We start from the raw sequence: 22,732 nt of genomic DNA on the forward strand, positions 1-22,732 counted from the left end.
TATAAGATTATTGCTATATTTACTATCAAATATAAGATTATTGCTATACCTCTTCCCTCCCATGCGGTTAAGTACCTTGCAAATGCAGTGCTGTGAATCTGTCCTGGATCTCCATGAATTAATTATAGATATTAGAATACAATGGTTATGCTTGCCTTCAATTTTAATTCATATGTCTACTCACAGACCTTGCTCTAGAATTACCGTTTGAAACAACGAGTATATCTTATGTTTACACATCAGGTTTTGCATTTCTATCACTGCAAGGTACATGCTGAACTTCTCTCTCACAAACTGTGGAAGACTTGGAGAACAACATCCTCAGCAGAAAATGAGTTTTATCAGTACAAAGGGATTTTGCACTAATGAAATTTTTTCCTATAAAAAGAGAGTACGCTTGGTGTAATAGCATAAAGCACTTTTAAACCTGCTGTTCAAGGTGTAACAGAGGATCTACTTTGCACCATTTAAAAAGTGCTTCAAAATGCATGCAGTCTGGTTTGTACTAGGGTTATTTGTACCATCAATGCATTTTGCTCACAAATTCCCAAGGCAATACAATTTTTATCTTACAAAAATCTTCTTCATCTTAGCATAAAATGATAGCAAATGCTACAATCAAATACAAATCAAATGCTACACATTCACACAAACAAACATTCACATACAGATATATGAACAGAAATGAAATTACCTGTTGAAACAGTTTATACCATCTCTATTTAGATCACACCATTCTAGAGCACAACAACAGAGAACATCTTTCCTAAATTACGTATTCCAGTTACAAAAGAAAAGTCGTGAATTAAAGGATGCTATTTGGCAATTTTTAGCTAAGCATGGAGCTGGTAAATCATCCACCCACAACAATGTACTTTGTGGACATTTGTCATATACTTGCAATGCCCATACTGAGGCAACATATCCCAGGAGCTGGCAGTCATTCTATCAAGAATTTGGCTACAGAAACAGCAATGATTCATGATGCATTTTAGAAGCACTGTTTAAACTGCAAACCAACACACTACTCTTTTAATGCTTTAAAGGTAACAAGAGCTTTAAAATACAATAATAAATTTGTTTTCAAAACCAAAGCAAGCAAAAAAAAATCACAGTTCTAATAATGCATTTGGAAGTGCATCTTTATTCACCTTTTTTCTTCCCTCGAGAGACAGAACAAAGCTATTTAGTATCAGTTAACAACTTACCTCTCTACATTGCAATTTAAATGGTCAACGCAACCTTATAGAACAGGTCTTTCACAATAGATTAATCAAAATTCACTGGTTTAAAACCAGTTTAAATTTGGTTGTATTCAGGTTTTTAAATCTTCTGTAGTAATTTTTAAAATAATCATCACATTTTCATTAACTGAAATCTATACTACAGACAGATAATTTCTGAATTCACACTCTGAAAGAAGAGTCAACAACATAGTCCAAATATTTTCTTTCAACAAGCACATCACATATATTATTGTTCCAATATCTACCATGAAAACTGTCTCTCACCTACTAGTATCTGAAAAAAGTGCTTCAGGTCCTGTCAAAAGCTCTCAAGGGCTATATTTCTCTGATGAAAGCATCCTTCTCATTCTTTCTGAGAATGTCCCAGTTAAATACAAATACATGAAAATTTTGTCTCCTGAATACAGAGGTCTAAAAAGGTTATTAATTTCTTGCCACTGTATCTACATACTGACTCTGAAACTTTATCTGTAACATCCATTTACTATTATCTTGTTGAAGACACTAAATAACATCTCTACTAAGCTTAAGAAGACATAATCAGAAAGCATTTTGGATCTTCTGCCCTTTGTCCCATACACAAACTGACATCATGATTGCTTACCTGCTGGAAAACAACTTCATCCTGCTTCATTTTCTTTTTGCTGCTTTTTCTGATCCTCCGGTTTGTCTGAATCCATTTTGTGACCTGGAGTTCAAAATCATGGTGATTTTTTAGGTAGAAGATGCAACCCCACTGTACTTTTACTAATGCTGTTACTCAGCATTAGTAAAAAACTATAAAGTCTCAAGACAACTTTCTTCACTGGGAAGAAAAAAGCACTTTTCCTCTCTAAAGTGATGTGGTCTAAGGTAATCTGGTTTTTACTTGTACATGATCAAAGTGTGAGGTGATGTTCTTCATCTTAGAGCTTTCGGTTTAAGTGCTTTTTCACAAAGAACATTTTGATGTTAGACCAGGTTGCAAAATGGGAAGTTATCATTGCAGTATGAAAAAACCTCTGCGCTTTATCCCTTACACTTCTATCTCAAGTAAGACATTTATTTCCAGCCACCCACTCGAACACTGTTCCAGACTACAAAAGCCAAATTTAGACGGCGTGGTTGTTATTATCGACTGAAGTAGTAACGTTTGGTGGTTAACGTTTTTGGTTTTTTTCCTCCATCCTAATATTTTTATTCTTAATACAAAAGCAATCCTTTTTTAAACCAAAAGCGTGGCAGGGTGGGGATGGTGTGTCAGGTAGAAAACTCCAGAAGCAGGTCTGCAAGGGGAAGAAGCGGGCGCAACGTAACAGCTGTGAAAGGTTTCCTCCTCACCTCGCCGCTCACTTGCTGGACGAGCTGACAGTCCTTCCACGTCTCTCCCTCCTCCAGCAGAGGCTACACAGGGCAGAAAGCGCACGGTGAGGGGGGATCGCCCGCGGAGGATCCGCGACGCGCTCTGCTCCCCGGGGCCCCGAGGCGGCAGCGCAGGGGAAGCGAGGTCCGACCGCCGCTAGCCCCCGGAGCCGCGCCCGCTCCTTTCCGCCTCGCCCCGTTCCGTCCCGCGCCATGCGGCCGTTCCCGGGCTCGGCAGCGGCACACCGCAGCCCTCGGTAGGAAATGAAACACCTCCTCAGGGTCTCCCGCCCCCGCGCCCCGGCCCCCGGAGCTCCGCGGAGAGGAGGAGCCTGCCTTAAAGACGTCAGGGCCCGCCGGCTCCGGGGCGGCCCGGCCAGGGCACCGCGCCTGAGCTCGGCTCGGCTCGGCCCGGCCACATTAGCGCCGCAGGTGCGGGGCACAGCACGGCCCGGCCCGGGCCAAGCCGCGCTCCCTCCCTCCGCGCCGACGGGAGGGCCATTCATGGCCTCCACGTCCATGCTCGTCACGGTTTACAGCCTCATTATTAGAGATACGCTCTCTCTTCTAGACCCTGACTATGAACATGCTCTGTCACAGGTCTTTACGGACAGAGGAACGGCCTAGTGGGGACACTTCAAGGATGATCACCACCAACTGCTTACAGCACTGGCCTTGGTACTTGCTCTCACGTCCAGAATCCAGCAACTAAGCTACCTTGGAGGGTCTGAAATGCATCTTAAAAGTAAGATCCAAAGCAGCTTTGCAGGTATACCCCACCACAACAAGCCCATTATCGATGCCTTGGCTAAAGGCTTTATTTATTCAACAACATGCTGTGAGCAGGTCATTAAATTCAGGCGTGGGACTTCATCAGGTACTCTTGTGCCCTTCTTATGTCAACCATGCAAAATCCAAATACTATTAATTCCTAAGTTAGGATTTTATCAAGTGCTTTTGTGTTTTTACTTAAAAAACAAGAGGCAGCAAAGGATAGAGTACATCATACTTGTTATAGTTAAAATTATGTTACTAAAGTATTGTCAGTATTTTAGAAATTATTCATACTCTTTAGAAAATTATTTATACTCTTATATATTGCTGTATTCTGTGAAAGCTTCAAAAAGAAATCTCTGCTCTAGCTAAAGAATAGGGAGCATTAAAGCATGTGTGTAAGCAAACCCTCCATATATAGAATTAGATGTACTTTGTAAAGACATTTAAGTAAATAAAGATCCAATAAGTATTAACTCTTCAGAGTATCCCTTTATCACCTGCAAAAAAAAAAATCTCCTAGCATTTTTGTTTTACAGCCACAACATCCTTCTTTCAAGATCAAACGCTTTAGATCAAAGCCAAGATCAAACTCAATGCTTTAAATAGAAGCAACATCACTATTAAGCATTAGACAAAGAAGAACTTTTTAAACTGAGATACCACAAAAGAAAATCTTACTGTAGTTTCTTATTTCACACAACAGGTCTACTTGAAACTAGTATAAACAGCACATTTTTACTTTGTAAAGCCACAATAGATTTTTCTACTAAATGTTAATTCTGAAAATGTCTACAAATTAACTCCTGAATTGAGTGTATTTAAATGAAGAAAGAACAGAACATAGTTCAAAGGGAATGAACAAAAAATTATGTTACTGGCAAACACAAATTAATCAAACTACTTAAACAGTATTTCCTTGGATCAGTTAACAGATTAGACTGTGCTTTCCCACAGAAGTAGTTATGGGAAACACTGGACCATAGAAACAATTAAACATATTTATACTTTTAGTCCTTTATAGGACTTCCTTGAAGTACTTCCTTTCCTGTAAAATGTTTAGAAAAAAATAAGGGGAAAAAAAGTTATGACAGACGTTTTCAGACCTACAGATCTTGAGGCTGATTTGTGATTAAAATCCTCAAACACACAAACATACTGTGTGTTCAAACTCAGAAGAGGCTCTTGTTTCCTTGTTAGTGGCTGCACAGCAGTGAAGGAAATTCAAGAGGAATTGTTATTCATCTCAGTTAACTGACTTAGGGTAATGTACCTTGTGGAGCCAACATCTGAAGTTCCCTGGTGCTGGCTGCTGTGCACATCCTAACTTGGACTTCACCTACTCTCAAGATGATAGCACTGCAGTGTCAGGTAAGAGCCAACTTGCCCTTACAGATAGCACACAGAAGACAGAAAGCAGTGGCAGAAATAGGGTGGGCCTAACAAGTGGTGGTCACAGCACACTGGCTGTGTCTCTTACCAATCAACTCTTATCTCTGTTTATTGATGTGTCAATAAGATTTAGCTCATAACCAGAGCAGGAATTTTTGCTGGGAATGGGAGAGAGCAGGGAAGAGAGAGATGAGAAAGAGGGAAAGAAAAGAGGAGCTGTGAAAGAGGAGGGAACAAAGCAAAGAAAGGGACGAAAGATGTTTAAAGAACGTTTTGTTGCCTACTGTGCTCCTCCATACTTGAAAATCTTACTTACACAGATGAAAGGGTGTCACACCAAATTTAAAATGGGAATCACTGCATTAGCTTCCATCCATATCCTATTTGCTGTCCACATGACACTGGCTGCCATACTTGAATCCCTTCACAATAGAAATTTAGAGATTAGTCCTTCCTGCATGTCCATCTTTACTCAGGAAGACTATCTTTCAGAGACTGCTAACGGATCTGTCCTATACAACAGTTATGATTGGGAATAAGCAGTTATACATGTCATATTAGGATCCCTTATTCTTGCAGCATCAGGATTAAATAGAACTGAATTTTGAAAAATTGGAGGAGGAGGTAGCACTTTCTATGAATTGGGTGAATACAAACCAAATATCCTGGACTTAAGCAATGATTTATACCAGCTCTTACTCAAGTCACACCAGATCCCAAGCACACAATGAACATGCAGAATCATAGACAGCCTAGAAAACAAGAGAATATTTTTGCAGCAAAACTTTCATTTTACACTGAAACGGGAACTATTTTTAAATTGTTCTGGCTGTGATTGCTACTAATGGTATTTCATAACTCAGTGAAAAACTATAAAAATTAACTTTTCCTTTGCATAGGTTGCCTGTAACTTCAGCTCCTCTGTGCTACTCTTATGCAGAAACAACCAGTACTGATAAACCAAGAAGGTGGCTTCACCTAAGGTGAACACTGAATTGATACCATTTTGTTGTCTTTTCAACAGTCCTCAGATACTGGAAGGCAAAAATTAAAAAAATGGAAAATGCAGGAATAAAAATCTTTACTGTAAATGAACTTCAGAAGAACTCCTGTAAAGTAGAGAAAATTGATGACTAATGCAGTCAAGTCATTTTCCAACATCTCCTTTCTAGAATCTCAATTACTGAATATTACATCGCACATACACCTTGACATTTATATATTCATATCTACATGGACACCAGTAGCTACACAGAGAAGGAATTTTCTCCTACAAGATACAGCTAACTTCACCAGTATAGAATTGCAGTTTTGTATCTTTCTACAATTCCCATTGAACAGAAAACAAAATACAGATTCCCCCCATCAGTTTCATTCCACCATGCTAGAATGGCACAGACTACTTCCTCAGGCTAATGCCATCATCACTGTGACATCAGAAAAGGATAATTTAAAGTAGAATTAAAAGGGTGATTTATAAGAGGAAAAAAAGTACTATAGTTTAAATTAGAAAATTAGCTTACTTGTAAACTAAGAATACAATGTGCCCTCAGAATAATTTGTGTGACCAGAAAATTGTTTCAGCAGGAAAAATGTGTCTTCTAATCTTTTGTGAAAAGGTTCAGGAAACGAAAATACAAAAAGGTATTTTATCTGGTAGCTCACTTGCTGATTAAATATGGCTTGAAACATTTGACCGGGAAACAACTGCAAGGATTTCAATACTGCTACTGCTACCAAGACTTCACAGAGAGACTGAGGAGGCAGTCAGCTACATCTGAAAATGACAAGATGGCTGATGCATCCACATTGCAAGAACCAGTATATCAGCACCACATAAAAATTACCGAAAATAAATCTAGCCCAGAATGCACTCCTGTTAGAACAGCAAGTTCTCCAACTGATTTTGTGCAGTCTTCATGGATACAGCTTTATCTACTGAATCGAAAACTCAAGTTTTTCTGACATTATCCATTTTTTTAGGAAAAATGCTAATTTATATTGATATCATACATCTAAATGGTGTAATTCCTCTGAGAGTTGCTGTGCTGGTATAAACATGCTCTTTCCAGATCAGCATGCTGTGTCTGGTACTTTTCAATGTAACATCCCTCCAGAGAAATTCTGTTCAAGTCAAACTTGCTCCTCCTGAAACTATCTCTACCTCCAAGAGACAAAAACCTGTTGAAACTCAAAATAACTTTGAGGATGTACTTTCAGTACACTGCAACACAGCTTTCATATATTGCAGCAGGAATATTTTTTCAAAGTGATTATACAAATATTTTCTTCATATCCACATTGGCAACTCTGCTTTGTGAAAAAAGTTCCTAGGTACAGATGAGTCACCATTCATGCAGCCACCTATTTAGTTGTATGATCAGATTCATAATCTGATAAAGAAAAATATCTCTGACCACATGAGCACGGGATCTCTAAATAATAAGCTTATTAAATCTTATTACTAAATAATCTTACATAACATGTACGAGAAATAATTAACGTATCAGATTATATTATCTAGAATATGGTATTTTCAGGGTGTGCTAAAATGTTCTCTTTTTTTCCCCTCTGATTTCACCAGGTGCTCTCACTACTACATGGGTGTCTCAGGTAAGTTAGAGAGGAAATGTCCCATGCCTCACTATTATGGGAACAGAGTCTCTGCTATTGGTAGCAAGCACCTCTCAGCTCAAGAGAGTACAAACCATGAGGAAACCTGTGGTTTTACCTGAATCACGTCAGAGAGGACATGAGGAAGTGTGATGGAAAACCCACCTCTGCACTAACAGCATGGGTATGTGAGCTGAAGTGAAGAACAGGTACCACAGGTAATTTTTCAAGGATAAATGCCACTCCAGTTTCCAATGGGCAAGTCCTCTCTCAGAGAAAAAAGAAGGGCTGATATAACTTCTGGATGCATTGAGGGGACCTCAGTTTATATTTTCAAGAAGTGGGCCATGACCAGAAGGGCCCTGATTCCAGCCAGGTAGAGGAGATGGACAATCAGATCTATTGGACTGTGTGGATCCAATGCCCTGGCACATCAGTCATGCAAGGGTATGACAGCAGAGCACAAAGTACCCTGATGCCATCAAGACAAGTAGGGGTAGAATCCATCTCTATTTCTGGGGTGACAAGGGAATCCCAACAGCTGACTTTACTGGAAGCTGGAGTGAGCCTGGCTGGGAATGAATGGCAAAAACACCCCTCTGTGACTGGCCCAGAAGCTACAGGGATCCTTGGCATAGATTACCTCAGGAGAGGGTATTTCAAAGACCCAAAAGGTCATCACTGGGCTTTTGGGATGGCCACTGTGAAGACAGAGGAAATTAGACAGCTGAATACCTTGCCTGGTCTCTCAGAGGACCCTTTTGCTGTGGGACTGCTGAGGGTTGAAGAACAACAGGTACTGATCCCTACCACATCACTGCACTGTCAGCAGAACTGCACCAGCTGAGACTCTGTGGTCCCCACCCATGAGAGGATTTGTGAGCTGGGCACCCAGGGAGTGGTCAGCAAGCCTTGCTCACCCTTTATCAGCCCTGTATGGCCAGTGTGTAAGTCAATGGAGAATGGAAACCCACAGTGGACTGTCGTGGCCTGAATGAAGTCATGCCACCTCTGAGTGCTGCTGTGCTGGAACTTCAGTACAGCCTAGAGTCCAAGGCAGCAAAGTGGTGCCACCACTGACACTAATGACAGCTAATGTGTTTTTTCCCATTCCTTTAGCAGCAGAGGTTTAGTCAGGCCACACTTTGGTTTCAGCTGGAGGGCTGTGCACTTGGAACTGACTGCCCCAGGGGTGGAAACATAGCCCCACTATTTGCCATGGACTGATCCAGACTGCACTGGAACAGGGGGAGGCTCCAGAACACTTGCAGTACAGTGATGGCATCACAGTATGGGGGCAACACAGCACAGGAAAACACTCCCCTTTGAAAAAAGGGAGAAGATAAGCCAAATCCTCCTGAAGGCTAGTTTTGCAAGGTCAAGGGACTTGCCCAGAAAATTCAGCATTTAAAATTCAGTATTCAGAAGTAAAATGGCAAATGGGCATCATTAGAGTCCAATGGACATGGTTAGCAATGTAGCAGCTATGTCTCTGTCCTGGATAATCCAAAATGTTACTGTATTCCATACCTCTCTGTGCCCAAAAATCATTACTGTGTCTATAAGATCCTGGGGCTGCAAACAGAATGAAAGGGGTGTCCCAGGACCTTTAAAAGTCAAGACACCAAGGCAGAGTTTCTCTCTTGCCTCTCTCGGGCCACTTGGCTTGCCTTCTGGCTTTTTCTTGCCTCTACTTGCAACAGTAGCAACTCAAGAGGCTGCATGTCACAATCAAGAACTGTTTCAGAGTGATTTTTCAACACCTGGCTGCAGGCCCGGAGGAGCAGAGTGCCCCGCTCCGTGTAGCCACTGCAGCCCACCAGCAGCGCCTGGCTGAGGCGGAAAGGCGCGAGTGTCTACTGCCGACAGGATAGCCAGCACCCCACACGAGTCCCGCACCCTAGCCGAGTCCCCGCTGCCAGTCCGCCAGCTGCATTTGCCAGTGGAGCCCCTGCCTGACCCCAGGGTGGGGAAGGCAGCCACCATCTACCCTCTGTTTCCCTACAGGGCTTGCCCATGCCTGGTGCCCTTTTGGGGAAGGGCATATGCTGCCATTTTGAGTTTCTCTTTGTTGCTGGGGGGTCCATGAGATTTCACCAACTTTGTAACTATCCAACTAGTAACTATTACTATTATTTTTTTACCTGTCCCTATTTCGGTTTTTTAGTAAACTATTACTTTTTCACTTGTAACAACTACTTGTATTCATTTCCCCATATTGGTAGAAGGGGATTGATTAAAACTAACTCATTTTAATGAGTTAATATAATATATGTAATATATGTTGGTATAATTCATGTTTTATTGTACATGTATAAAACCAGGAATAAAGTGTTTTTTTCATGTATAAAACACAAACGACTTGGGATTGCAAAAGCTGCTGCTGGGAACCCAGAAAGAGGAGTAATTTGCAAGAGAACAAACAAAGCACAGAGAGAAGACTGGTCTGCCCAGGCAAGATGGGCCTACCAAGAACCCAGTGATTAACGCCTGATCTAGCCTAATTCCTCAGGACCCCAGAAATATGAATATGTAACAACACAAGAAGGACAAAAACACTGAAGCTGCATAGCCTCAGGCCGAAAAACTGTATAAAGCTCGGCTCTCCGAAGGACAGTTTGTGAACTCGGGGGGAACCAGTGTAATAGAGGCTGGTTCGGAGTTCACCCAGCGCCAACCCCAGGCTTGACGCTGACTTTGATTGTGGCTGTTCCAAAATTCGATTTTGCAAATTTTTCAATAAAATCCTTATTGATAAAATTTGGCTGATTTCATTTATAACACTATCTTAAACTAAGACAGTCATCACTGACCAGCAAAAAGGAAACACAGACATGTGTTTCCTAGGTGCTAAGGGTTTTTGGAAGATGCGTATTCCAGACTACAGTCAGATTGTAAATCCTCTCTATCATGTGACACAAAAGAAAAATTCTTGCAAATGGGGTCCTGAACAACAACAAGATTTTGAACCCCAGTCACCCAGGGATCTTGGAATTAATTGCTCCCAAGATGAAAGTTTCAGACCATCATCATTGAAGGAGGAAAAGGCAATATGTGCTGAGGAGCTCCCACCATACAGCCAGCTACCTGAAAACGAAAAGTGATATATTTTCTTCATTGGCGGTTCCTGCCATATTGTAGGGATACAATATACTGAAAATGGAAAGCAGCTATATGGAGCCTGTGAAGAGAGCTACAGAGGCAATTGAGTGACAAGGTCGGTTAAGTCATGTTGCAGAGCTGAAAGCTGCCCAGCTGGCTTCAGATATCACTGAATGAGAGAAGTGGCCAGTGCTCTACCTCTGCCTTGTGGATGGTGGCAAATGCTCTGTGGAGGTGCCTGGAACTATGGAAAAAGACTAATTGGGGATGCAGAGACAAACCCACCTGAACTGCTGAGCTGTAGCAAGACGTCACTGCCTGAATCGAGAAGTTGTGTAAAAGTGCCTCATGAGATCCACATATGCTCAAGAGTTGGGCTGCTGGAGAACATTGCAACAAGGAAGGTGTAGATTGAGGTGCCAAGATTAAAATTTCTCAGGAGGATCTGGACTGACAACAGAGGGGTGAATTATTTCTGACTTGGTGGGCCCACGACACCTCCAGTCATCAGGGAAGAGACGCAACAGACAGATGGGCTCGTGATTGAGGGATGGGCTTGCCCATGGACCCTCTATCCCAGGTTATCCATAACTGTGAAACATGTGCTGAGATCAGGCAGGCCAAGTAAAGCCTCTGTGGTATGGCAGATGATGGTCAAAGTAAAAATAGGGAGAGGCCTGGCAGATCTGTTACCTCACACTCCTGCAGGCCTGCCAAGGCAAGTGCAATGTGTTCCTGTAAACAGCCACTGGATGGCTGGAGAAGTATCCTGTGCCTCACACCGCTGCCTGGAACACTATCCTGGGCCTTGGAAAGCAAGTCCCGTGGTGACCTGGCACCCCTGAGAGAACTGACTCAGACAGCAGGACTCATTTCCAAAACAACCTCCTGGACAACCAGGCCAAGGAACACAGTATTAGGCGGCTATATCATATTCCCTATCACTTGCCAGCCTCTGGGAAGATTGAACGGTACAATGGACTGTTAAAAAACACATTGCAAGCAAAGGGTGGTGGGACCTTCAAACACCGGGCTCTACATTTAGCTAAGGCTGCCTGGTTTAGTGAACACCCCAGGCTCTACCAGTAGAGCTGTCCCTGCCCAATCAAAACCCCCATGTACTGTAGAAGGGGATAAAGGTCCCCATAATGCACTCAAGAAGAGTTTTAGGGAATACAGTTTGGATTAGTCCTGCCTCAAGCAAAGGTAAGCCCATCCTTGAGATTATTTTTGCTCAAGGACCTGAGTGCACTTGGTAGGTAATGCAGAGGGACCAGGAAACATGATGTGTACCTCAGGGGGATTTGATTTTGTGGTGATAAGAGTCTGTAATGTTGAACAGTGTAATATTGGTTGCTGAATGACACTGCCAGTGTTTGATACTGCCAGAGCTACCATGAAAAAAGAGTATGGACTGCTCTAGCAGACATGAGCTTCTGATGCAGACTGTAACCTCGGCAGTACACCAGCCTTCCCGCCCTGGAAGATATCCATACAGAAATTATACCTGTGCTTGTGTATGTGTATACATTTGGAAGGTGTAGGATCTGGGCTTGATATAAATGCAAAGAGTAACGGGAGGATAATATCCTAATTTCAGTCAAGACAGAGTTAATTTTTTGCAGTTGCTGGGAGCGTGTCTGGCTAAGGCCTGGATCTAGCTTGATAGAACCTCACTTACTTGTTGAATTTCTTGTTGAAGAAATAAAATACAACTTCCAGAGGTATTGAAATTTGAGTTTTACTGATCCACTGAAGTGATCAGAAATACTTCTGATGGCTTTACTAATGAAACATATTCAAAACAAAAGTTCTCCAGCCCTCTGGCCAGGATATACTGCTGAACCACATGTTAAGGACAATTAACCATAAACTGAACCATGACACATACTGGCTCTGTAGAAGAGCTTTTTCTTTTCAAAGCTATCTTTCTTCAGACATTCTCATTTCAGCATTTAAATTCCTTGTTGACCTTAGAAGGGAGTAGACAGAATAGATAAAGCATTCCCTCTTTATGGAGATGGAATAAGTTTTAGAAAAATCACTTATTTTCCACTTTTAAAGAGAAGGTGATAAACATCTGTGTCTTCAATCTGACTCCAAAGCATCACTAAGTCAAAAGGAATAAGGAAGGTACTATAAACTGAGAAATATCTCAACATTGCTCATGCTGACTTGTGTGGAAGACAATGAACTGGTGGAGATGGAATGAAGACTGTTACAAAAACTTGGTTATCATCTGCTCTCAAAAAGTATTCAGTAACTCAGCATTTCTGCAGTGTCTGAAAAAAAGGATAGGGCTCAAAAGCAAGAACTTCCATTCTTGACTCTAGCCAGCTGGAAATACAGCAGCAGAATTTGAACCCTCAGGATCACTCTGAGCTTCTGACTGAATCACTACACGTTAATCCACAGGTCACAGTTTTTCAGGTCAGCACACAGAGGGCTGCATGTATTTCAGATACAGAGTACATGTTACAATATGTCTTCCCCACGTATTCACTCTTTTCAGCCACAAACAAGTTTTTTTAAAAGCCTAGGAAAAATTTCCAGGAAATAAAATGTGTGTTCTTTTAAAAACCATAGACCACTCTGGAGGGTATACAGCAACTTGTTCCCGTCACATAAGATTTTTACTTCGGTTTCAGGCCCAATTCTTTTTCTTTCTGAATTAAAAAGATCTCAAATATTGTTTCCTAGAGTAGCATTTGACTTCTTGTTATTTCACACCCTGGTTCCAATTCACTAAAATTACTTATAAGGAATTTGAAACTGGAGAGGTTTCAGATATCTCAAAGGCTACTCTTTCCTAATTATACACTAACAGAAAAAAACCACAAAAACTAGAAAAAATTTCTGGCAATGTAGCATGAAAAATATTTTAAACCTTTATGGTTTGTTTCCATTGAGTAAAGAAAGCAATGAGCAGGCTAAAAATTAATTAGTGCCAACTTCTGTGCATTTTTTCTGATGTTTTTACAAGCAGTAATTAAAACCTATGTTTATTGCTATGTAAGCCCAGCTGTGTCCTTATTAGACAAGTCTAAGTTCAACATTTCTGCATAGAAGAGGGCCTGTCCACCCTCTGTTTGCTATGTTTCTGCCTCCTGTGTACGTATGTGGGAGAGTGGAAGCTTGGGAATGTGAACTTGATCCAGCATTGATCAGTCAGGCAGCAAACTGTTATTGTTCTTTAGATACCAAACATAACTCCTTTCTACAATGGATAAGCTCACTCATTCTGCACATAACACATCTTTTGTGTTCAGCAGTGCAGTTAATAGGAAAAGGGAATGAAAATGACTGCTTGAGATTTATTAAACTGAAGAGAGATTCTAATGAACAAACACATGGAATCCAGTCCACAATTTTTTCATAAATGGAATATTTGTTTCAAATGCACTTCAATTTCTTGAACTTGTGCAAATTTACTATACTACTAGAAGTACTTTACCTCTGAGCTGAATGACACTGAAAAGTAGTCTGAAGAAAAACAGAAGGACACTTGTGAAAAATCTGGCTTTTAACTGGAGAGGCAAGTATTTTAGTAGGTCATTAAACTAAAACCAGTAGAACATCCTACTCCTTAATGTAGACTCATGGTTCCAGCTGAGAATCTCAAAAGCACTTTTTTCTTAATTATTCAATTAATGGAGACTCCTAAAACTCCTAAAGTTTTAAACTTCACTTTTAGAAATTGGAACAACAGAGGCACTAAAATATTACGGCCAAAACTTTCAAATCTTAATTTTAAAAATTACTATCTACATTCAGCCTAGACCCCAAGTTACTCACTGCTATGTGGGCATCTCACCTGAGGCAGCATGTTACCCAGTTTTAAATGTGATCACACAATACTGTGTAACAACGCTATTTGGATCTCAAATGTCTTTTTCTCTAAATCAGCAATCATATGCCATACAGAAAAAACCTACATCAAACCTTCTAAAATTATAACAAGACTAAACCATGCCTGAACTTGAAGAGCTCTGTACTAAATTTGGGTCCTTGCTGACCTTAATGATGTATTTTTTAATATAAGTGATTTTCTTGAACTTTTCAAACTGTTCTAGAAACTAAAATACAACACTGTTGTGTCTCATTCAGCATATCTTAAGGGCAATTTATAGGGATGGCTAAATCAATTACAAGGCCATTTTATGTCAATAACCTTCTTTAGATCAACAGAGAACCTATTTAAATAATAACTGACCTTGTAACTTTTTTGATAGCTTGTTACAAACAAATTACCACATTTTCTATATACTATGGTCTATCTAGAAGAACTTTCAGGTGGATAGTCTTTATCTAAAACATTTTTCAAAGAGTCAAGAACATAAAGACAAATCTCTTGATTTGTCTATCTTCATGATTCATCTAACTTTTATGAATGCTGTAGTACCATACACATTGTTTGATTACATTTTTATATTTTCCTAAATCTCCTCTTCTAAGAAAATGGTATATAATGTTGCCAGTAAAACTGATAATTTCAGAAAAACCTCACCACTGATGATTCATTTTCAAAAACTTTCTTATTGTGCTTGTTATCATTACAGGAGACATTAAATAATTTATATTGTTGACCTATACTCAATAAAATTTTTAAGAACTTTGGATCCAATCTGAAACCTTGCTAATATAAAAACAAACAAACAAACCAACCAACCAATTTTCTTGAGCGGACATGCCTATTATTCAAACTGTGGTTTCCATGTACAAGAATAAGTACATATCTTAAGGCAGCTGCTATGCTTTCTTCACATCATTTCTCAAATAGAATTCATCCATCAGTTGAATCAGTTATATTCTCTGCACTCATAGTAAAATACACACAAAAATCTCTATTTTCAGACAAAAAACTAATTGAGGAGTAAGCCTCAAACTTTTTGTATTTAAATAGCAACATTTTGTTCTTGGCACTAATATTTAACACCAGTGAAACTAATCTAACAGTTTCACTACTAAATTCTTGTAAGTATGGAAGAAAATTATACCCCTTTCCTGTTTTTTCTCCAAATCATTTGTTTGAATGAGATTTTTGTACTTAACAGATCGTTCTCACTGCCAATACCTACTAACTTACTGTATCTCAACAAAAAATGAGCATTTCACTTGTGTACTTGGTTCCAATGTTGCCATCTACCAATCAGTAGTTATTATGTACATCCAGAAAGAAAAACTGCAAAATAAGGCATAACTAATAATAATAAGAAATAGCAAGTGTTAACAATCCATACCTTTAACTTACATTCTGATTCAATGAGAGTGATTTTAATGCAAGACAAATGTTTTACCTGTTCACCTCTGTAAAACCTGGGTGAACAGGTAAAGATAATCCAGAAGTTTAATAAGAATATTTTTTATCTTTTAAAAAATATTTCAGTGTGGTTGGTTTGTTAGTTATTGACCATAACTGCTACCCTGTGAACCATTTTCCTGTAGAGCTATCCCTTCACCTGTACTTCTGTCTTAGCAAAACGAAACAGGAAATCTATAAAGCTTATAAACTGGGGCAAAAGCCAGGGCCCTTCTTAAGAATATGCTGCTTTATCAGAAATCATATTAAGGACTGGAACTGCTGCTATGACATGCTTCTAGAATTTATAAAACCACAGAAGTACTGTACTTGCATTATTTAGAACCCTTCAAAAATTACATTTCAGTAAAAATTTTTAAATAGTTTTGCTATGAGTTTCCCTTGCAATCCTTCCCTTGCAATTGCTATTCTTCTTCAAATGGGACAATCATGGAATCACAGAATGGTGTGGATTGAAAGGGACCTTAAAGACCTTATAGTCCTAACTCACTTGCCATGGGTAGGGGCACATTCCACTATGCCAGGTTTCTCAAATCCAAGAGTTAACCATTTACAAACAAAACCAGATCTATTATTAATAAATTAATATTCACCACCAGAAGATTTCTTTTGGCTGTGTATTTCCAGACATGTTGATGACTTACAAGTAAGTCCATTAGTATGTGGACATGAAACTAGTGCTTTATCACAGCCACAAAAAGCAGTGCAGATAGGAAAAAAAGAACTGGCAAAAAAAAAAAAATAAATGGCAAAATATTTGCTGCTGTAACTGTTGGAAACTGTACCCCAGAGTTCAATCAAGAGTAGAAAACATGGCATGGTAGTCTTGCAAGATACACTAAGAGCTGTACATACTCTGAAGTATCTGTTGGCAATTCCTTAATCAGGAAATACTGTTTAGGGTAGAACAGTGGATAAGAATTAACTTTAATGGGAAGATAAAATAACAAAAGGGACTAGGAGAAGGATACAACAGTGCTACCACCTCTTTCAATTTTTTGTGATTGTGAGGTCATGTTTGGGGTGTTTATACTAAAGCTGGAAGCTATTTGATCACATGACATAAGGAAAATCATTCCTAAGCAACCAGATTGGTTTCTGTGATGGGACAACTATCTGGATGGATGAGGGAAGAGCAGTGCATGTTGTCTTCCTGGACTTCAGCAAGGCTTTAGACACCATCTTCCATAACAACTTCACAGCAAGCTCAGGAAGTGCAGACTACATGAGCAGACAGTGAGGTGGACTGAGAACTGGCTGAATGGCAAATCCCAGAGGGTTGTGTTTATTGTCACAGAGTCTAGTTGGGAGCCTCTCTCTAGGGTTGTCCCCCAAGTGTCAGTCCTGGGTCCAAGATCTGCTGTTCAACTTGTCCAGCAGTGACTCAGACAAGAGACAGATGCCTCCTCAGCAGGTCACTGACAGCACAAAGCTGGAGCAGTGGCCAATACCCCAGAGGGCTGTGTAGCCCTTGAGAAGGGCCTTGACAGGGTGGAGAGATGAACAGAGATAAACCATCTGAAATTCAGTAAAGGCAAATTCAGAGTCTGCAAATTCAAGTGTTACTGCACATGGGAAGGAATAATCCCAGATGATCAACCTGCTGGAAAGCAGCTCTGCGGAGAAGGACCTTGAGGTTCTGGTGGACAACAAGCTGCCCATGAGCCAGCAGCATGCCCTGGTGGCCATGAAAGCCAATGGTGTCCTGGGCTGCATTAGTAAGAATATTGCCAGAAGGTCAGGGGAGATGATTCTGTCCCTCTACTGAGCCCAGGTGAAGCACATCTGGAGTGCTGTGTCCAGCTCTGGGCTCCTCAGGACAACAGAGACATGGAGCTCATGGAGAAACCAGAGGAGGGCTAATAAGGTTAGTAGGGAATTGGAACATCTCACAGAGAAAGGCTGAGGGAGCTGGCCCTGTTCAGCCTCAAGAAAAGATGACTGAGAGGGGACCTCATCAATATCTGGAAGTATCTGAAGGGAGGGTGTCAGAGGATGGAGCCAGGCTCTCCTTTGTGATGCCAAGCACTAGAACAAGAGGCAATGGGCAGAAACTGATGCACAGGAAGTTTCTCCTGAACACCGGGAAGAAATTTACTGTGTGAGTGGGAACACTGGAACAGGCTGCCCAGAAAGGTTGCTATTCCTCCCTGGAGATATTCAAGAACTGCCTGGATGCAATCCTGTGGAATGTGCTCTAGGATGACCCTGCTTAAGTAAAGAGGTTGGACCAGAGGACCCCCTGTAGCCCCTTTCAACCTGACTCATTCCGTGATATTGAGACTTGCAGGTTACAGTAGTAACAGTGTAGGAAATTGGAACATAATAGAAACTAAAAATCATGAAGGAGGAGGCTAACCACTCTTCTTATTTTCTTCCCTCCCCCTTTCCTTTTTTTTTTGTTTTTTTTTATAAACTGGAGAGTAAATGTGGAGAAGATCGATTTCATTACAGAAGATACCAACTGAAATACACAGGTAAGGAAAAATCAATATAGGAAATTTACCAGTAAATAATAGCATGTGCCATTTCAAAAGCAGAATAAAAAGTGATGAAAACTGGAATGAGTTAAATACATTTAGAAGTTTTTATGATGCAGAGACTACTTAATGTTTAATAATCTGCTTGTTAAACAGTGTGCAACAGAACTCAAAAAGGGGTAAAGACTTTAAAGCTTATTTTAAAAAGGTTAATTACCTAGGGTAGAATAAAAAAATCAGGCAATATAACTGCGCAATATAAGACAAAGACAAGTTTGTGCAGAGCTGAGAAAATCTTCCTAAAAAAGCATATGGCCTTTTAGCCTTAAATTCTAATTAAACACTGAATATACTGAAAGAAACAACTGAACTGTACTTACGAAAACAAATCATCATGAACAGGTATGAAGTGGACTACAGTGATTTCACAGGTATTCTCCAGTTGTAGAGCTATTTGGTTCTTCTGATTCTACTCCTTGTCAGCTTAACTCATTGTCTGAAGTTAATCCCCCCATAAGTCACTTCTGAGACAGAAGTATATACTGAAGGTTGCATGATTTGATAAAAGGTATTTTCAACCACACAATATACTTTACCTTATTTAATACCACCATGACATGTCCCCAGGAAAAAACCCTCATGAAAGCTTGTATTTGAGAAATACCTTCTTTTCATCTTTTATATTCCTTATTGTTTTGTGTGTGAGAAAACCCTGCTCATCAAGTCTGAAACCAACCATTGTGGAGTGGCACTCTTCCGTGTAAGGAAGAATTGGCCAGGTTATAACCACACTTTCTTTTTCATAACATTAATCTTTCATGTTTTAGAAAATAACAAATTGGAAATGTTAGTTGGCATGCAGATTTTTTTTTTTCATGGCAGGAAGCCAAGTCCTGATTTTATTTATTTGTATGACTCCCTTACATCAAATTATTTTTGATTACTGCTCATATATACTTGAGCCTGGAAACCAGACCAGTATTTAGAAAAGAACAGATAACTTTTCCAAGAGTGAAACAGTAATGGAAACTGACAAATATTAAAGTTTCAATAGTTTTAAGCTGCAAGTATAAAGGAGCATATGTGTATATCTGTACCATCTATATCTATATATCTGCAGTTCCCTGGACAGAGTTGGAAAGAGAATTTGGAATGGCAAATGTAAAAAAGCACAAGTAAAGGAGTACAGGATCTTCACTTAGACAGATTACTTGTCTAACTTGTCTAACAGATATGTCTTATGACCATAAAGAATACAAAATATAAAGAATACAAGATTCCTGTGTGCAAGGAAGATGGTAAAATTGCTTTAGCAGTCTGAGGAGTAGAAAGTACTTACCCTTACATGTCTTTTGCATACCTTTTTGTACCCTTACAGTGTCCTTAAGCTAGACAGACACTGCTGAGAAGATAGTCAACTAAGAGGTGGGCTGAGAACTCAGGTTTTAAGTGACCATTTGGTTACCGAATATTAAGAAGGACCAGTTACATACAGGGGATAGATTTGAATATAAGAGAGAAGAAAATTAATGAAATCACATTGATAGCTAATGCTGTAAATGAACCACTTGAGGCGACTTTTCTTTATTCTCAGTAAATGACATCAATTTCCTGTGCAAAATCCACCAAAACATGGAAATAAAAACACAAAAACACCTCAGCAAGTGTAAAATACAAAAACTCTTATATGAGAGAGATATAGAGGAATCACATTGGGATTTAAGTACAGCACGATACACACTACCCAATTCCATTACAAAGTACAGTCTCTCCAGTAAGGAGGTTTCATCTGCAAATGCAGTGAAATCTTAGTATTTGTAATTTAAAAGTTTAAATGCTTGCTCAAGCAATTTCTCATAGTAGGTGCTGTAATATTAAGAGTGACTTTAACTGTCATATAGGACTCCAGAATCAGTTTAACAAGGGCTATGAGCAGAAAGTTGTTGGATCTTGTGTGTAGGGTGCAGGATGCTGCTACTATGCATTTGGGACATCTTTGAAGCAGATATCCACCAGATGCTTTTCCAGTTGCTCCAGTTTTCCAATTGCTCCAGTACTGAAAGAAAGTAGGCAGTTGTAGTGGGTACTTTATACCTCATCCTGCTCATACTCACTGACTGTGCCCAAAGGAGCTGACAGAAACCTTCCTGTCAGCACACCCTAGCCCACTTACCTAGTAAACTACACAAGAGAGACTAAATTCTGTGCCATTTCTGGACTGCTGTTTATAATGCAGGTAGTTCATCTGCATGTAAGTTGTTATCTTATATGCCTTCATATAGATTCATCGAATTAGCCGGGCTATTAGTTTGCTGAAATAATCTAAATACTTTAAAAGGGGATTTCAATATCAGGTCCTGTAAAACAAGTATACCTACACTATTTACAGTTCTGTAGTCAGTAATTATGGGCATACTTACACTACAGATACAAACATATTGAGAGCTGCTAAGCAACCTCTACAGTCTGAATTACAGGAATAAAGGCTCCTCTAATGATTTAATAAAGCTCAAAGGAAATAAGGTTTCCTAGTCACTGGATGACAACTCCAGTTCTTTCAATAAAGTGGAAGTTGGTTCCCATAAGATCCTGACGAGTGATGAAGACAAGTATAAATCATCTTTAAAAAGGGAAAAAAAGAGAACCCTGTGAACTACTGACTTGTCAGCATTGTCTCTGTACCTGGGAAGATCATGGGGGACAGGAAGGTGATTTAAGACACCCAGCAGGACCTCACCAAGGGCTAGTACTGCCTGACCAACTCCATGGCCTTCTCTGATGGAATGACTCCATGAGTGGACAAGGGAAGGCCTACAGATGTCATTTATCCAGACTTCTGTAAAGCCTTTGATACAGCATCCTTCTCTGTAAACTGGAGATGGAGGGAATTGATGGTGGATTATTAGATGGATAAGAAAGTGATTAGCCAGTTGCATCCAGAGGGTAGTGGTCAATGGCTCAGAGTCCCAAAGGACATCAGTGACAAGACCCTCGGAGGTCTATATTAGGACCTGTGTTATTTAGCACCTTCATTGATGACACAGACAAAGGGATCAAGTACACCCTCAGCAAATTTGCAGATGCCACCATGCTGAGTGGTACTGCTGACACACCTGAAGAACAGGATGCCATCCAGAGGCACCTGGACAAACTCAAGAACTGGGCCCATGTGAATTTCCTGAGGTTTAACAAGAACAAGTGCAAGGTACTGGACCTGGGTTTGGGCAACCCCTGGTACCAGCACAGGCTGGGGATGAACAGGTCAAAAGCAGCTCTGGGAGAAGGACTTGGGGGTGCTGGTGGGTAAGAGGCTGGACATGGATGGGCACTCCCAGCTCAGAAAGCCAAATGTGTCCTGGGCTGCATCCAAAGCAGTGTGCGCAGCAGGGGAGGGAGGGGATTCTGCCCCTCACCTGGAACTCTGCATCCAGCTTTGGGGTTCCAGCACAACATCAGTCTGCTGAAGTGAGTCCAGAGGAGGGTCTCCAAGATGATTAGAGGGATAAAGCACCTCTCCTGTGAAGAAAGGCTTGGAGAGTTAGGTTTGTTCAGCCTGGAAAAGAGAAAGGGTGACCTAATTGCAGTCTTCCAGTACCTGAAGGGAGCCTACAAGAAAAATGGAAAGAGACATTTTACAGAGTATGTAGTGACAGGACAAAGGGGAATGCATTCAAACTGAAGCAGTAGGTTTAGGTCATATATGAGGAGGAAGTTTTTTACTGTGAGAATGGTGAGGCACTGGAACAAGTTTCCCAAAAAAGCTGTATATGTTCCATCCCTGGAAGTGTTCAAGGTCATGTTGGATGGGGCTCTGAGCGATCTGCTCTAATGGAAGGTGTCCCTGTCCATGGCAGGGGGTTGGACGATCTTTAATGACCCTTTCAACTCAAACCATTTATGATTTTATGATCAGCAATATTATTGAGGGAAGGAAGAGAGAGAGAGCAAGAGAGAGAGAAGAGGTGAGCACCAGATGCTCAGAAGCAGAATACTAAATCAGTAAAATTCCTGTTGACATTTTTTATACGGAACAGTCAAAATACCAGGGACATCTCTGTAGTCATTAAAGATAATTTCAAACAACTTAAAAATCTGTTAGGTATGGAAATATTTTTGATACATGTTTTGTTTACACAAGCAACAGACAGTTGCAGGGTATAATGAAACTACTCACTATTCATTCTGAGCAACTTATGGCACTCAGGAAAACAGACTTTAGTTTGCACATTAGTCAAAACCATTTCCAGTCCTTTAGTCTGCTCCTGTCTTCCTAATTTGTGATTTTAAGTTGATTGTCAGACATTAATAAAGCACATCCTCAAAAAGATACGTGTAGATAAGAAAGCTCTTACATTTCATGAGCCAGTTCAGCCTCTTACAGCTACAGCTATGCAACACCAATCTCCCCCATATACTTGAATCAGCTGTTTGACAATGTGTGAAAATTCTTTACCAAAAACCAA

The 22,732-nt window shown here is 40.3% G+C and overlaps 1 protein-coding gene across 3 annotated transcripts in view; it reads right to left on the minus strand.

Moving 5' to 3' along the window:
* Positions 1-22,732, minus strand: part of AOPEP (aminopeptidase O (putative)) — a 197,412-nt gene that overhangs the window by 74,212 nt on the left and 100,468 nt on the right. For all 3 annotated transcript variants that reach the window (XM_058826407.1, XM_058826405.1, XM_058826406.1), the window contains 2 exons: positions 2,568-2,630; positions 1,852-1,935 (listed from right to left, as the gene is read on the minus strand). In XM_058826407.1, the coding sequence (XP_058682390.1) occupies positions 1,852-1,935; positions 2,568-2,630 (147 nt within the window). The remainder of the gene's footprint in view (positions 1-1,851; positions 1,936-2,567; positions 2,631-22,732) is intronic.

This window comes from Poecile atricapillus, chromosome Z (assembly GCF_030490865.1).
Source record: "Poecile atricapillus isolate bPoeAtr1 chromosome Z, bPoeAtr1.hap1, whole genome shotgun sequence".
Classification (NCBI taxonomy): domain Eukaryota; kingdom Metazoa; phylum Chordata; class Aves; order Passeriformes; family Paridae; genus Poecile; species Poecile atricapillus.